This window comes from Triturus cristatus, chromosome 1_1, assembly GCF_964204655.1.
Source record: "Triturus cristatus chromosome 1_1, aTriCri1.1, whole genome shotgun sequence".
Classification (NCBI taxonomy): Eukaryota; Metazoa; Chordata; class Amphibia; order Caudata; family Salamandridae; genus Triturus; species Triturus cristatus.
The window spans coordinates 7,057,513-7,073,734 of NC_140579.1; the positions used below are offsets into that span (position 1 = coordinate 7,057,513).

At 43.8% G+C, this 16,222-nt stretch overlaps 1 protein-coding gene across 10 annotated transcripts in view; it reads left to right on the top strand.

Annotated features, from left to right (window-relative positions):
• Window positions 1-16,222, top strand: part of LOC146869091 (stAR-related lipid transfer protein 3-like) — a 161,503-nt gene that overhangs the window by 74,150 nt on the left and 71,131 nt on the right. For 9 of the 10 annotated variants that reach the window (XM_085599931.1, XM_085599874.1, XM_085599854.1 and 6 more), the window contains one exon: window positions 11,344-11,421. The exons of the other annotated variant lie outside the window; for it this stretch is intronic. In XM_085599931.1, the coding sequence (XP_085456057.1) occupies window positions 11,344-11,421 (78 nt within the window). The remainder of the gene's footprint in view (window positions 1-11,343; window positions 11,422-16,222) is intronic. 10 annotated transcript variants of the gene reach the window in all.

Genomic DNA, 16,222 nt, shown 5'->3' on the forward strand with positions numbered 1-16,222 from the left:
GCAGACGATGCTTTAGTTACATCAAAAAACCACCTGCCTTATGTCCATTAAAGCTAGGTGGGCCGCAAAAGTTTGTTGTTCTAAAAAGTGGAAGTGGTTCTAAAAAGTTTGTGAAGCTCTGAACTAGACAGTGGTTAAGTGACGCACTACTATGCGCTAGACTTGCCCCTACCACATCTTTTTTTTTTTTTCTCAAGCTTTCCATAACCATGGTTTATTTTTGTCTATGTTGCTTCTGCGTTGTGTGGATTCTGCACATACTTGCATTTGTTCCAAGCTATATACATGGGTGCCTATAAATAGGTTTGAATTCTTATCTGTGTTGCTGTTTGACTGAATTGATATGTTAGTCTACATGTTTGTGTGAATATATGGATGTCTGCATTTGCATTGTTTGTGTATGTGAATATGTGTGTCCTTTGTTAATCTGTGTATTGATACTAGTAACAAATTGTTCTGTGGATTGGTATAACTAGTGGCGCACACTTAATTTGTCAGAAAGTGATGTGGTTTGATCTGAGCACTACTACACTCCTCTAAACGGAAAGGTGGCCACCAAACCACCTTAGTGAACTGTACAAGCTCAATACATTGAAAAAAACGCCTTTGAGCACACCGAATCAAAGCGTCCACTGCAATTATATCAACAATCTGTCCTTTAATATAATCTTCATGTTTCCAGTTTTCACCCTTTGAGCCAAGTCTTTGAACTTTTAGCTAACTTCATCCGGGCCTAATATTAACAATTAACTGTAATGCTACCAATGAAGATGGAATTCTTCATGTGCAAAATGCTATATTTCATATCCCAATAGCACCGGAGAGTACTCCTGATATTGTTACAACATCCTTATATTGGTAGCATTACAGTTAGTTGTTTATATTAAGCCCTGATGAAGGCGTGGGTGATATGCCATCTCGACGAAACATGTGTTGTCAAAAAGGTCTACGACTTTGCTCAAAGTGTGGAAATTGCGGGCATGAAGATTGTATCAAAGGATGGGTTGTTGATCTAATTGCAGTTGACTCTTTAAATCTGTGTGTTCAACTGTGTTTTATCTGTGTATCTATACTGGTTATCTCTGTGAATGTTTTATATCCAAATCTATTGGTGTGGTCGAAGGTATGTAGAAACCCTTCATCAGAGAAGTGTGTGTCTGGGGATCTGTGGGATTACCACAAGCCTACAGACCGAAACAGCGTACTAGCTTTTTCAAGCTTCCATCCACGAAGTCTTATCAGGAACCTGCCTTTATCCCAGTTCATCAGGATTCGTAGAATTTGTTCTGACACTGAGAACAGTTCCACTGAATTACTTGAAACTTCTAAACGGTTTTCAGCAAGGGGTTACCCCCAGGAAGTTCTTACGAATTGTTTATCAAAAGCTATGGCTAAACCTCGTCAGGATCTCCTAACACAACAACCACGCATTCCTCAACAACGACTGGTATTTGTGACTAAATTTTCAACCATTTCTCCCGACATAAGGAACATCATTAATTCCCGTTGGGAACTTCTACAACAAGAGGAGGATTTTCATGACCTGTTTCAACATAAACCCCTGTTTGCATATACTAGAGGAAGAAATGTACGCACTCTCTTGAATTCCCCGGTCATCACTAAGGAACCAACTGTATACCATGGGACGAGAAGATGCTTATCTTGTATTCATTGCAACAATGTAATCACAGGGAACATGTTAACCCATCCTTTATCTGGCATGAAGATACAGCTCAAACATACCAGCGACTGCAACACAGCTAACGTCATTTATTGCATTAAATGTCCTTGCGGAAAAGCATACGTAGGGAAAACCGAACGAAAAATTAAAACTCGCATAACTGAACATAAATCCAGAATCAGACACAAGAACACTACCTGAAGCCTTGCAACTCATTGGACCGAGGCCAAACATACGATTTCACAACTGCGGTTCCAAATTATTGAGACAATAAACGTTCGACCAGGTTTAGATGTTACCAACATGCTGTTACGTAAAGAAATCTACTGGATCCAAAAACTACATACTCTGACCCCATCTGGTCTTAATGATCGTCTGGATATGTCATGTTTCTTATAATAAGTCTTTCTAAAGTAAACCTCAGGATTCCCTCAACACTCAATCTCTTCTTCCCATATCATCTATATCTTCTTTCAATTACACACCTGCGTTTGGATGCAATAGTCCTGGACAGTTCTCTGATCTCATTACTCACTCTCCATTTATCACACTACACTTTTAGGTTTTTGACATTTATTATCTGTACCTCAACTATCACTTTCTGGTTGCGAAGCCTTCTTTCTTCCCATGGAGTTTGGTCTTTATATATTTTATACACCAGCTATCTTTTTTCTTCTTTACAGTACCGTATGCCTTTGAGGGCAGTTAGTTGTCCCGTTCCCTTTTGTATTCCTTACTTACCGTATTGTATAGATTGACCTTGAAGCCCGACATCGGGTTCGTTTTTGGCATTTCTCCCCCCGTTTTTTAGTAGTTTATTATCCATCTTCATTTATCCCCCATCGTGTTTCTTATGAGGTAGCTTCATGATTGTATCCCTATTACATGTGCACTTGTCCTTAGTAGCATTAGACCTTTACTATTACATCATGGCGGGACTCTCGCCTGTCCTGTTTCTATCTTTAATATGGTCCACATAGGACGTCACCCACTGGAGCCGTCCTCCCTTTTTAGTCTTTATCTAGCGGCTTTCTGCAGTCTCGCGAGTATTCCCTCCAGGTACCGGTCCTCACCTGATCTAACGGTTCGCGCTCTTCTTCTCTGACATCCATGTAAGTTTCTCTCAATGTTTTTTCCGCATAGCTTCGTTTGTTTTCAAGGCTGTTTTTAGTTTGTTTCATGAGACTGCCCCATCGTTCTTATCCATATATTTTTACGTTTTTTACCACAACACCACTTTGTTTCACCACGCGATCAGCGGTGGGTAAGTGGGAAGCCACGTTCCCTCATATCTTATCATTTCGTTTACCCAGCCTTTTTTCTACAATTTGCACCGTTGTTTCTCCCGCAGAATTATATCGGTTGGTATTTACGATTTTGCCCGCAATCTTCCCTTCAATGCGTTTCTTTTTGGTACATTAGTCGAGGTGAGTCCACCTCAGCATACATACCTTTGAATCACCTTTTCCTCCTCTCATATTTTCCAGTAGAGTACAAATCATCACTTTCTTGATTATCACCACGGTGTATGACTTTTTCTGGTGGCGTGGTTCTTGCTGCCTCCATTTCAGCACAGCAAATTGTTGTATTCACACACTGCAAAAACTGGGTCTTGTCTCACCATTGATGTAGTGTGGCTAATAGTTTGTTGAATCATTTGTAATGGGTTTCATTGGGTACAACCAGTATGTGTTTGATTATTAGTAATGTCAATCATTATTGTGTTTTTGTTTTTAGATTTCCCCTGACGAAGGGACGTGTCGGTCCCGAAATGCATTGGGCTCATCTTTATTCTCTCGTGTACTAAACTGTGTTAACCAAAAATGTACCTTGTTTGTTTATTGACATATGTTTATCAGCATCAGGATACACTACAAGTGATGTATTCTGTAACAAAATGAATTATATGTATATGTGTGAAAATGATTTACATATATGAATCAATATATGTTCACTGAATTCAATTGATCTGTTTGATTACTTTGCATCTGATAAGGTGATTAATAATCAAGGGTCATAGTTACCCCTAGCACTGTGCGCAGTGGCGACTACCGCATGGTTAGTTTCTTTTTCTTTCAGACATTATGCTCGATTGACAGCGAGCATACCACTGCAGCACCTTAGTCACAAGTGATAAAATCAATTTTCTATCTTGAACAAATAGGAGTGCGCTGCCTACCCGTTTTTTATCTGATTGCACTGTCTCAGCAGCAGCACCCATCCAATCAACATGTCTTTTGATACTATTACTAATATCACAGACAATAGAGCTAACACTAAAGCTTATACTTCTGATGAAGCAACTGAGATTTATGCCCTTATTCAAGAAGTCAAAACTACTGACACTCATGGAGGAACCATTACTCAACAACTACGTCAACTTGAATTCATAACCAGGAGACAGCTTAACCAAAAATTGCACGCGTCAACTCTTGTTCAATATCACAAAGCCAAGAGGATCCCCAGAGGTTTACGTCTAGCTATAAAACCAATGTTATTTCGATTTCATCTCAATACAAGCTTTATGGATAAGTGGTACGCTATCCTTAACAAATGCTCCTTAGACCTCATACTGTTGATCATAGAGGAATTATCTAAAACCATCAAAGATCTTGAGGACGAAATATACTCTATTAAAAGCGAGCTACAGATGCGTATGGAGTCTGATTCTTGGAAATTGCAACTAGAAGTACTTAACCAGAAACTCGAAGTATGAAAGAGAATTGCAAGAAGGCAAATTACGCAAGTATAGGCGGGACACGATTGATTATAAACTGAATGAGGTTTATACTTGGGCCGACATATACACCCGAAAGCGGTTTGACACTAAGAAAACGCCAACATCTTCTGATGAGAGTCTAGTCTCAGACAAAGATACAACCGTTAGCCGCACACCAGCATCAGCCATAATTCTCTCTCAACAAGCTGGACCTTCTACCTCATCTGTCGCTACGGCATCAGGCACATCAACTTCTCCTCCTACTCCTTTTTTAGCTCAAGCTATGGATCATGGGCGTCCTCTGGCCCATCTAGCTCAATCCAAGCAAGTACAACACAAAAAACACGCAGAGGGAAAGGAAGCAGGCGGAAAGTCTCTACGCAGTGGGAAAACAGTAATCTAGTGATCAACATTTCCTCCTATACACTCAACGAGCAAGAAACGACCCTCCTTGGACTGAGATTGTCATTTGTACCTACATCCCACACCACCTCTCTCCAAACACAGGGTGAATTCTTTAAATTCATGCGTACCATCAGACTGAAACATTTTTTCACCAATGTTGTAGTTTCAGACCATCAAGAAACTGAACAGACTCAGTTGCGATTTAAACCAAAAAGCACATTTATGCCTCCAACTTCGCATAAGACATTGGATACTTTTGAGACTCTAGTCAACAAAGATCTTGAAAAACTCAATTATCGACCAAAAAACTACAGCAATGTCTCTAAATACGATCGCAATATTATTCAAAATCTTGCCAACAATCCATCGATTACTTTGCAACCTGCTGACAAAGGAGGGGCCATAGTGGTTATGGATACTTAGTATTATCATCTTAAAGTATCATCACATGTTTCGGACACTAACACTTATATGTTACTTCCTTTTGATCCCACTGCCCAACTTCAAGATATGCTTAATAATCTCCTTAAGGTGGCATGCGACAACGAATGGATCAATGACGCAACACGCCTTTACCTAACGACCACTAACCCACGGAGGTCTCAATTGTATATGATCCCTAAAAGACACAAGGACCCTAATGACCCACCATTCCGTCCAATTGTGTCCGGATGTGGCTCCATTTTTGATCCCGTTGGGAAATTCTTGGACTACTTTTTACAACAGTTCGTCCAGAAGTGGTGTACATACTTAAAGGACACGACACATTTTCTACAGATTTTACAACAAGTTGTGATTGATCCTCAAAGTTCCATTTATTTATGTACAATTGATGTAACAGCACTCTACACCTCAATACCGCACGCAGCAGGTCTCGATGCGGTCGAATGGGCGCTTCTCCAAATGGAGGATATAGGCATTGAGAGAATTTTCATTCTTCAACTCCTCAAATTTTGTCTACATAACAGTTACTTTGAATATCAACACAAATTCTTTGCACAACTCACAGGAACATCAATGGGTTTTTCCGGAGCACCGGCATATGCCAATATCTTCATGTCGCAATACGAGCACGATAACATCATTGCCAATCCCACTTGGTGGTCTCGAATCATTCTTTACTATCGCTACATTGACGATATCTTCCTCATTTGGAACGACTCCGAGCTATCTTTTACCACAATGATTGAGTCTTTGAACAGCATAAATCCACACATCCAACTCACATACCAAATTCATAAAGACACCATACATTACCTTGATGTGCAAGTTGTGAAAACATCATCCAATCATTTTCAAACTACCGTTTACCACAAGCCTACAGACCGAAACAGCGTACTAGCTTTTTCAAGCTTCCATCCACGAAGTCTTATCAGGAGCCTGCCTTTATCCCAGTTCATCAGGATTCGTAGAATTTGTTCTGACACTGAGAACAGTTCCACTGAATTACTTGAAACTTCTAAACGGTTTTCAGCAAGGGGTTACCCCCAGGAAGTTCTTACGAAGTGTTTATCAAAAGCTATGGCTAAACCTCGTCAGGATCTCCTAACACAACAACCACGCATTCCTCAACAACGACTGGTATTTGTGACTAAATTTTCAACCATTTCTTCCGACATAAGGAACATCATTAATTCCCGTTGGGAACTTCTACAACAAGAGGAGGATTTTCATGACCTGTTTCAACATAAACCCCTGTTTGCGTATACTAGAGGAAGAAATTTACGCACTCTCTTGAATTCCCCGGTCATCACTAAGGAACCAACTGTATACCATGGGACGAGAAGATGCTTATCTTGTATTCATTGCAACAATGTAATCACAGGGAACATGTTAACCCATCCTTTATCTGGCATGAAGATACAGCTCAAACATACCAGCGACTGCAACACAGCTAACGTCATTTATTGCATTAAATGTCCTTGCGGAAAAGCATACGTTGGGAAAACCGAACGAAAAATTAAAACTCGCATAACTGAACATAAATCCAGAATCAGACACAAGAACACTACCTCAAGACTTGCAACTCATTGGACCGAGGCCAAACATACGATTTCACAACTGCGGTTCCAAATTATTGAGACAATAAACGTTCGACCAGGTTTAGATGTTACCAACATGCTGTTACGTAAAGAAATCTACTGGATCCAAAAACTACATACTCTGACCCCATCTGGTCTTAATGATCGTCTGGATATGTCATGTTTCTTATAATAAGTCTTTCTAAAGTAAACCTCAGGATTCCCTCAACACTCAATCTCTTCTTCCCATAGCATCTATATCTTCTTTCAATTACACACCTGCGTTTGGATGCAATAGTCCTGGACAGTCCTCTGATCTCATTACTCACTCTCCATTTATCACACTACACTTTTAGGTTTTTGACATTTATTATCTGTACCTCAACTATCACTTTCTGGTTGCTAAGCCTTCTTTCTTCCCATGGAGTTTGGTCTATATATATTTTTTACACCAGCTATCTTTTTTCTTCTTTACAGTACCGTATGCCTTTGAGGGCAGTTAGTTGTCCCGTTCCCTTTCGTATTCCTTACTTACCGTATTGTATAGATTGACCTTGAAGCCCGACATCGGGTTCGTTTTTGACATTACTCCCCCCATTTTTTAGTAGTTTATTATCCATCTTCACTTATCCCCCATCGTGCTTCTTATGAGGTAGCTTCATGATTTTATCCCTATTACATGTGCACTTGTCCTTAGTAGCATTAGACCTTTACTATTACATCATGGCGGGACTCTCGCCTGTCCTGTTTCTATCTTTAATATGGTCCACATAGGACGTCACCCACTGGAGCCGTCCTCCCTTTTTAGTCTTTATCTAGCGGCTTTCTGCAGTCTCGCGAGTATTCCCTCCAGGTACCGGTCCTCATCTGATCCAACGGTTCGCGCTCTTCTTCTCTGACATCCATGTAAGTTTCTCTCAATGTTTTTTCCGCATAGTTTCTTTTTTTTTCAAGGCTGTTTTTCGTTTGTTTCATGAGACTGCCCCATTATTCTTATCCGTATATTTTTACGTTTTTTAGCACAACACCACTTTGTTTCACCACGCGATCAGCGGTGGGTAAGTGGGAAGCCACGTTCCCTCATATCTTATCATTTCGTTTACCCAGCCTTTTTTCTACAATTTGCACCGTTGTTTCTCCCGCAGAATTATATCAGCTGGTATTTACGATTTTGCCCGCAATCTTCCCTTCAATGCGTTTCTTTTTGGTACATTAGTCGAAGTGAGTCCACCTCGCCATACATACCTTTGAATCACCTTTTCCTCCTCTCATATTTTCCAGTAGAGTACAAATCATCACTTTCTTGATTATCACCACGGTGTATGACTTTTTCTGGTGGAGTGGATCCTGCTGCCTCCATTTCAGCACAGCAAATTGTTGTATTCACACACTGCAACAACTGGGTCTTGTCTCACCATTGATGTAGTGTGGCTAATAGTTTGTTGAATCATTTGTAATGGGTTTCATTGGGTACAACCAGTATGTGTTTGATTATTAGTAATGTCAATCATTTTTGTGTTTTTGTTTTTAGATTTCCCCTGACAAAGGGACGTGTGGGTCCCGAAATGCATTGGGCTCATCTTTATTCTCTCGTGTACTAAATTGTGTTAACCAAAAATGTACCTTGTTTGTTTATTGACATATATTTATCAGCATCAGGATACACTACAAGTGATGTATTCTGTAACAAAATGAATTATATGTATATGTGTGAAAATGATTTACATATATGAATCAATATATGTTCACTGAATTCAATTGATCTGTTTGATTACTTTGCATCTGATAAGGTGATTAATAATCAAGGGTCATAGTTACCCCTAGCACTGTGCGCAGTGGCGACTACCGCATGGTTAGTTTCTTTTTCTTTCAGACATTATGCTCGATTGACAGCGAGCATACCACTGCAGCACCTTAGTCACAAGTGATAAAATCAATTTTCTATCTTGAACAAATAGGAGTGCGCTGCCTCCCCGTTATTTGTCTGGGGATCAGGCATAATTTCATGTCAGGTGCGTGACACCACGTGACCACAGAAAAATTACTTGAGTGAACATAGAACTTTGAACACAGTTCACCTAGGTACGTGAACTATCAATATGACTATGCACAAAAGCATTGGCCATTTGTCTCTTTTTAATACATCCATGTTGGTTTATACTGTTATTACGGATTCTATTTTTAGCGTCGCCCCAGCGAAAATAGTACGTGCCCTGACCACACCGTGTCACTGATCTTATCACGATGAGGTGTAGGGTGCATGACCACTTATGACTGTAAGACGCTCTCAAATCATTTTGACAATTCTTTTGATTCAGATGTGCATCTTTTGAGACGTTTCCCATTTCTTTATTTATTTCAGATTTTCCCCTGATGAAGGGATCCAGAGTCCCGAAATGCATTGGTTTTTTTTGTTTTGTTTGGGCAAAGTGTGTAATGTTTATATTTTGCAATGGTCTACTTCGTTTTTGTAAGCATCACATATGCTGAAAAATACATGAAGTTTGAAATGCTGTAATGTGAAAATCATCACAGTGTAATTTTTTATTTAAAATATTGCATAATTTTGTGTACCATACACCAATTTGTAGTGCACGTTGGAGACCTAGTCGCCTGATAGTAGAAAGGACATCGCTGCCTCAAGCTCAACAAAGGGCAGTGTCTGCAGTGTGTGCTTGGTCTGTAGCTTGACAGTGCATATTGGTAGTTGATTGGTTGTGATCCAGAAGTAGTGAGTGTGTGGACAGACAGGTCAGCAGTGGTGAATATGTGTGCAGTTGCAGTGAGTCAGTGGCGGCTGCTTTAACAGCAAAGTGGTGTGCCAAAGCAAACGCCGGGGGTTGAGGGGGCAGTAGGTGGTTGGAAGGGGAAATAATAACATTTAAACACTTACCTGCCGCTGCAGCGGCCACCTTGGTGCTCCTCTCCTGACCTTGGGCACACTGCACAGACTCCTATGGGCGAATCACAGCGCTGCTGTCATGCTGGTTATACAAGCATGAGAGCAGCGCCATAATTGGCCTGATCGGGGTGACTTGACGCTTGCTCAGGCACAGGGAGCCTGTGCTATTTCTCCATTCGGCTGTGCATCACAGCTGGGTTGGAGAAATGTAAGTGCGCATGTCGGTTTGGCCGTCCTAAGAAAGCCGGCCAAACTGGCATGCGCACTTACAGTGCAAAACTCTCCTCCCTGCAGCTGAGTGACGCTCTGTCAGGATAGTTCTGCCCCTGCCCTAAGGCTGGCAATTAACTCAGTCAATAAAATGATAATAAACTGGTTTTATTATCATTCAATTTTTTAGTAGGGGACGTCTCTCCGCCATAACTGAGGTGCTGCCCCTGGTGAGAGTGTTGGGCTGTTCTCAGTCGCATTGTGTTCAGAGCTGCAGTTGGGGCTGTGATACTGCATAAGCATGTAAGAGACCAACGCAGGGTGGAGGGGCCTGGACACCGGCTGGCGGTTTCCTTGGGAGCTTCAGGTTCTGAGAGGTTTAGCTTCTGAAAGTGTGGTAGGAGATGTAAAGAAGCCAATGCTATGCGAAATGCCCAGACCCTTTCGATCTCAAGTGTGGAGTGGTGTAGGTTTGAGAGATGGCACAGGTAGGACTTGGCGCGCCAGAAGATATAGGCTGCCTCAGACATGGCAAATAGTTATGGCAGGCCTCCCAATCCATTTGTTGGAGCAGCATGGGACATAGCAGAGTCCCTCAAACCACTTGCATGCCCATCCATGCTTCACTACCTTATGGCCTACAACCTTATGGAAAAGGAAGGAGTGCAGTGGGTGCTAGCTGGGAGGATGTGAATCCTCCTATCTCTCTAGTGAAGGTAGATAAGCAGTTATATCCCCTACAGGGGAAGAATATAAGAAGGGAGATCATTCCAGAGAGGTTGTGGAGCCCCTGGGGCTGGACTGAGTGTTGCAGTGTATCTCCGGCCACATTATGAGTGACCTTTGTGACGGATGGCCCTTTTGGACTAGCCGTGTTAGGTCTCAAACTTCTACATATCATGGTTTTCCTGTAGTTGGCGAGGTGGCCTCTTCGGATAACTCTTGATCGAGCACAATGGCTATAATAAATATTCAACCATGGCACCCAGTCAACACTACTGGGATCTGCCCCTGGTTCTTTGGGATGGGCTTAGTATTCTTTTCCATTTAGCTTTCGATGGAAGACCATTTAAAAGAATTGTACATCTTTTAAATGGTCCTACTTATGTCTAATGTATTTAAAACCAAGAAGAGAACTGTGCCTTTAGTTGGGGCTTTAAAAGGGTTTTGTTAAGTGATATCCTATATATAGGTTGATTATCTTAGTATTTACAAATGCCAGTGACGATCATAGGTCTCTCTCAAAGGGGTTTCATGTACGATACTCTGGTGTTAGTGCCTTGAAACACTTGTTGACTGTGCTCAGGTTTCCCATGGCAAGCTTAATCTTGTAGTCTTCATACAGTTTCACCTCTGATTTCCACAGCCCTTATGACCCCTTATTGTTGTTGTTTCTCATCCTCAGACCAGTGATGGGATCAAGGAGAATCTGAGGAAGGAGATTTTGGAGTATACGTTTTCAAGCTCGTTCTTCGATATATTTGTAAGTGCGACCTGTTTTAAGGTCTGAGTTTAGTCAAGACCTTTTAATTTTACTACCATTATACAGATAATATACTAACTTATGGGGCCTTCAGCCAGCCCTCTTCATCCTTTGGTCGTTTGTAGTGGGTGGAATAAATGTGCATGACTCCACAATATACATTATGGGGCAATGTGTGGGCCACTTCAGCCATCAAGTGCCGGCACGCTGCCCTTTCGCAGATTCACAAGGAGCACGTCCACACAAACATTCAATCAATTAAGTGCCAAGGACTGCTATTGCACTGTGTGCTGTGACATCCAAAAAAGATTTAGCTTTTAGCCAATATTTTCTTTATTTTTTTTATTTGAGAGCCCAGCAGTTTTCCCAATAAGGTTTTTAAATTTTTTTTTATTTAAAAAACAGGACAATGCAACAGTAGCATTGACAAAGCAAACAGACTGGCGACAATGCCTGTCCCATTGACTTTGCCAGTGTTTGCTTCCTCATTCCTTAATTGTAGTAATATGCAACAGCAATCAAAATCTACAGGATTTATTTCCCAAAAGCGGAAGAAAAGAATGCAAAACGCAGAACCCATGATTAAAACAATGTATATTCCGATATCTTTTCTACGTGTTCACTACATACAATTTGTTTCACTGTGTTCCTGTTGTTCAACTGAGTTTAGAAGCAGAATACTCCCTCACCTCTCTGCATTGCTCCGTTTTTAATACTTAATTCCTACTTCCTTTTCCTGCCTCACTTTTGCTCAGCCATCGGTTTCTGACCTTTCCCCATTATTTTTCTCAATTCCCCTCACTTCCTGTTTAGCGTTGCAGGAGAAATAGAAAACAGACTACTGCAACCTATGCCCCATTCAAGTGTTCAGGTTTTCTGTTTTCAGTTTTTTTGCATAAACAACATTATTTTTAACTTCTAACGGTTCATTTTTGAAAACTTTGTGTTTACATTTTTTATATTTGTCTTTGCATTTATGTTTGCTTTGCCTCGTCCGGTGCCTTGAAGCTGTTTGTGCTAAATAAAGGAAGTAAACTAAACTGACCTGTGGATCATTCCAGGTGTGCGTTAATGTCCCCTTTTTAGGTCTTAGCTGTCGAAAGCAGCGCATGCGCTGCTCGCGGCATTCGAGAGCTTCTTGAAATCAATGCATATTCTGAAGCTCGCGGTGGCGGAGTTGAAGACCCGCCCATCTTTTTAATTGGTTAGGGTCATCTTACCTGCAAAACGCTGGCTTCTGATTGTAAAGGAGGCTTCTTAGTCCCTCCTTGTTGCTGCCATGTCTCCTTTTGGCCACGCCTCCCGGCATTGGATCGTTTACCGGCGGCGTGACACTCCATTATTTGTCCCCACGCACTTTTTTCTTCTCACTTGGCTTAAAATCGCCGCTGAATGTTTGCAGGACGCGATTTGTTCCAACAGGTAAGTTTCATGCTGACTTCTCCATGGGTGGGGATTTGTTCCATTACTTTTTGACTCTCGCGTGTTTATTTTCGCATCGCGCTTTCACTTAAAGTGAAAGCGCGAAGCAAAATATACACGCGGCTGCGTTTGCATACAGTTTGTTAGTAGGATTCTGGGTTCTGAACAGAGGTCGCCCTGTGCCCTCTCAGTCTTTGAGCGGCTCTCCCGACACACCCGCAAAGCTCTAGGCGTTGCATGTTTGTTTTTGTTTTTATTATGTTCGAGGCATGTGGGCTGCTGAATTCATATCTGTGCATAGATCGCCGCCTAGTGTTGGGTCCGGATGTTTGCACGTTGTTGTCCTGGAAGAGTCTTCGAAGTATCCTTGGATAGGTGACTCCTCCCCTGGACTACAGTGCGCATGGGCATCCTCTCCATCCTCAGATTGTTTTTTTCCGCCATTGGGTTCGGATGTGCTATCTTAGCTCAAGTTAGGAAAATATTTTTTCGAGGCCAAAAGGCCTTTAGTTCGCGTCGGTACTGTTTATCGATCGGGTTTCGATAGAATTTGTTAGTTTACTAACTTTCAGCACCGACTGCTTTCGCATTTACCTGTCCATCGACGACTTCGACGATGGAATCCAGGACGCCGTTCAAAAGGTGTCCGGTATGCAATGCGAAGTACCCACACATCGACGTCCATCCGGTGTGCAACAAATGCCTTTCGCCGGACCACGACGAATCAACATGCATGGCCTGTGCCCGGTTCCGCTCGAAGAAGACTCTGCGGAATCGACGAGCGGCGAGACTCGAGGCGCAGCACGCGGCACCGGCCCCGACAGACATCTTCGGCGAGGCCGAGGACGTCGAGGAATTGGTAGTCTTGCCCTCCAGTCCCGTTTCCGAACACGAACCCGGATCGGACGAGGAAGACGAGTCACTCTTCCACAGAGGTGAAGACGACACCGAGGTAGGAGACGACGAGGAGGCCTTCGGGGCCGAAGAAAGTAGCTCCAATGATGAACAAGGCCTACCTGTTCAAACCGTTCAAACACCAGTGCCACAGCCTATGGCTCCGGTCGAGGGATCGCCTTCGGGCCTTACCCGAGACCCATCCCGCAGTTCTTCGGCCCCGCCCTCGGGCCCGGCCTCGGACGTTCAGCGGCAGCCATTACTACATAAACAGGCTGGTTTCCCTATCACAAAACCGAAACCGAAAGCTGCTCAGGTTCCACCGAAACCGAAACTGAAAGTAGCGCTGGTCGGATCGAGGCCTTCGACGCCAGCGCACCGCGTCGGCACCGACCGCACCAAGAGGGACTTCGGTGCCGAACTTGAGGCGGGCGACGTTGGAGTCGACAAACGGAAAAAAGCCATCGGCACCGACAAACCTGCTCGGCTACCGGCACCGACGACACCAAGGGCCGTACCGCCTGCTGTGTCTCACATCGCTCCCTCGACGACACCTAAGCCTCAGGTATCGAAGACTTCGACGGTGATCTCTTCACCCCGACTCGATGACCCTCCGGCACCGAAAAAATCTACGGCCGCCTCTACGAGCCTGGCCGGTGCCAAAGCCTCGAAGGCGCCCCAAGTACGACCTGGTGTGACGCAAGGCAGCAAAACCACACCTGTCCTCCAGGACACGTCGGGCTCCGGTTCGGTCGGAGCTCCCGCAGCCTCTTCGGTGCCGACCAACATTACCTTCGGCTTGCCTCCGTCAACAATCCCAAAAATGTTCCAACTCAGGACACGGGTCACCCAACCTACGGTCACACCTGCTGAGACGTCTCCAGCACGTATCATCGACGCCGGCACTGGCAGAATGATTCTCCAGGACCGAAGGATAACTTCGGAGCCGCCATTGGACCCTTTCAGGATCCCACTAAAAAGGAAGTTGCCTGCAGAATCGGAACCTCTCCTTTATGAACCCTTCTATTCATCCTACCAGGATCCACACCGGTTCTCCCCCACACGCTCCGATACAGACGCATTGGAGGACTACATGGCTGACCAAGTCCCCTACCATGTAGACACGGACCCTGATGACCAGCAGGACCCTGATCAAACTTGGGGCGACCCTGCAGACCCCAGTGCACCTCTCGATGCACAGGATCCACAACTCTATGGGGCAAAGACATCTCCTACGGAGGATACTGCAGCGTTCAATGCTCTTATCGAACGTGCTGCCAATAACCATGGGGTGCAGCTTCACTCTGATACCATCGAAGATGACTTTCTAATGGACACCTTTGCATCCTCAGAAAGACATGTAAAGACTCTGCCAATGTTGAAGGGGGTCCTCAAACCAGCCAAGGACATTTTCAAAGAACCCACCAGGGCACGAGTGATAAACCCCAGGATTGATAAAAAATACAGATCAGCACCTGGGGATCCTACTTACATCAGAGGACAATTACCACTCGACTCCATCGTCGTAGCGAATGCACGCAAGAGGGCACACTCGCAAACAACAGGTGACGCTCCTCCCCCGGACAAAGAGTCCAAGGTGTTAGAAACCTCTGGCAAGCGAGTTGCCGCCCAAGCTGCCAACATATGGCGCATAGCCAACACTCAGGCGCTCCTTGCTCGCTATGATAGAGCGCACTATGACACACTTGAGCAAATATTCCAACATCTCCCTGACCAGTTCAAGGAAGGCGCAGAAATGCTCATCAGAGAAGGACAGCTACTAACGAACGCTTCCATCAAATGCGCACTAGATGTTGCAGACACGGCTGCCAGAGCCATAAACACAAGCGTCATGTTGCGACGACATGCCTGGCTACGGATCTCAGGATTCAAGCCTGAGGTACAAAACAATATACTGAACCAGCCCGTCAACCCCGACTATTTATTCGGGCCAGAGGTTGACACCACCCTCGAAAAGATAAAAAAGGATACGGACACTGCGAAGTCCATGGGCGCACTACAAACTCAGTCCTTTCGGAGCAGCTCCTTTCGTCGCCCCGGAAACAAGGGAGCAGGTAGAGGACAGGGGTCACAACAAACATATAACAAAGGCAATACGCAGACCACCTATGATAAAAACACCCGAGGTGGATATCGTGGCTCCAGCACAAAGGGCAGAGGACGCGGCTACGGCAACACCAGGTCCTCCCCCAAGAACAAGCAGTGACGCCCTCTCCCTTCCTCCCGACCACATAACACCTGTCGGGGGAAGGCTACAAAGGTTCCTGTCCACGTGGAATTCCATCACCACGGACAGGTGGGTCAAAGATATTATAAAATACGGTTACTGTCTGGAGTTAACCTCCACTCCACCCACAATACCACCAAGAAGCCGTCCTATGTCCTCAGAGCACTTAACGCTCTTACAGCAAGAAGTGCAAAGTATGCTTCTGAAAGGCGCTATAGAGGTCGTACCCATCCACGA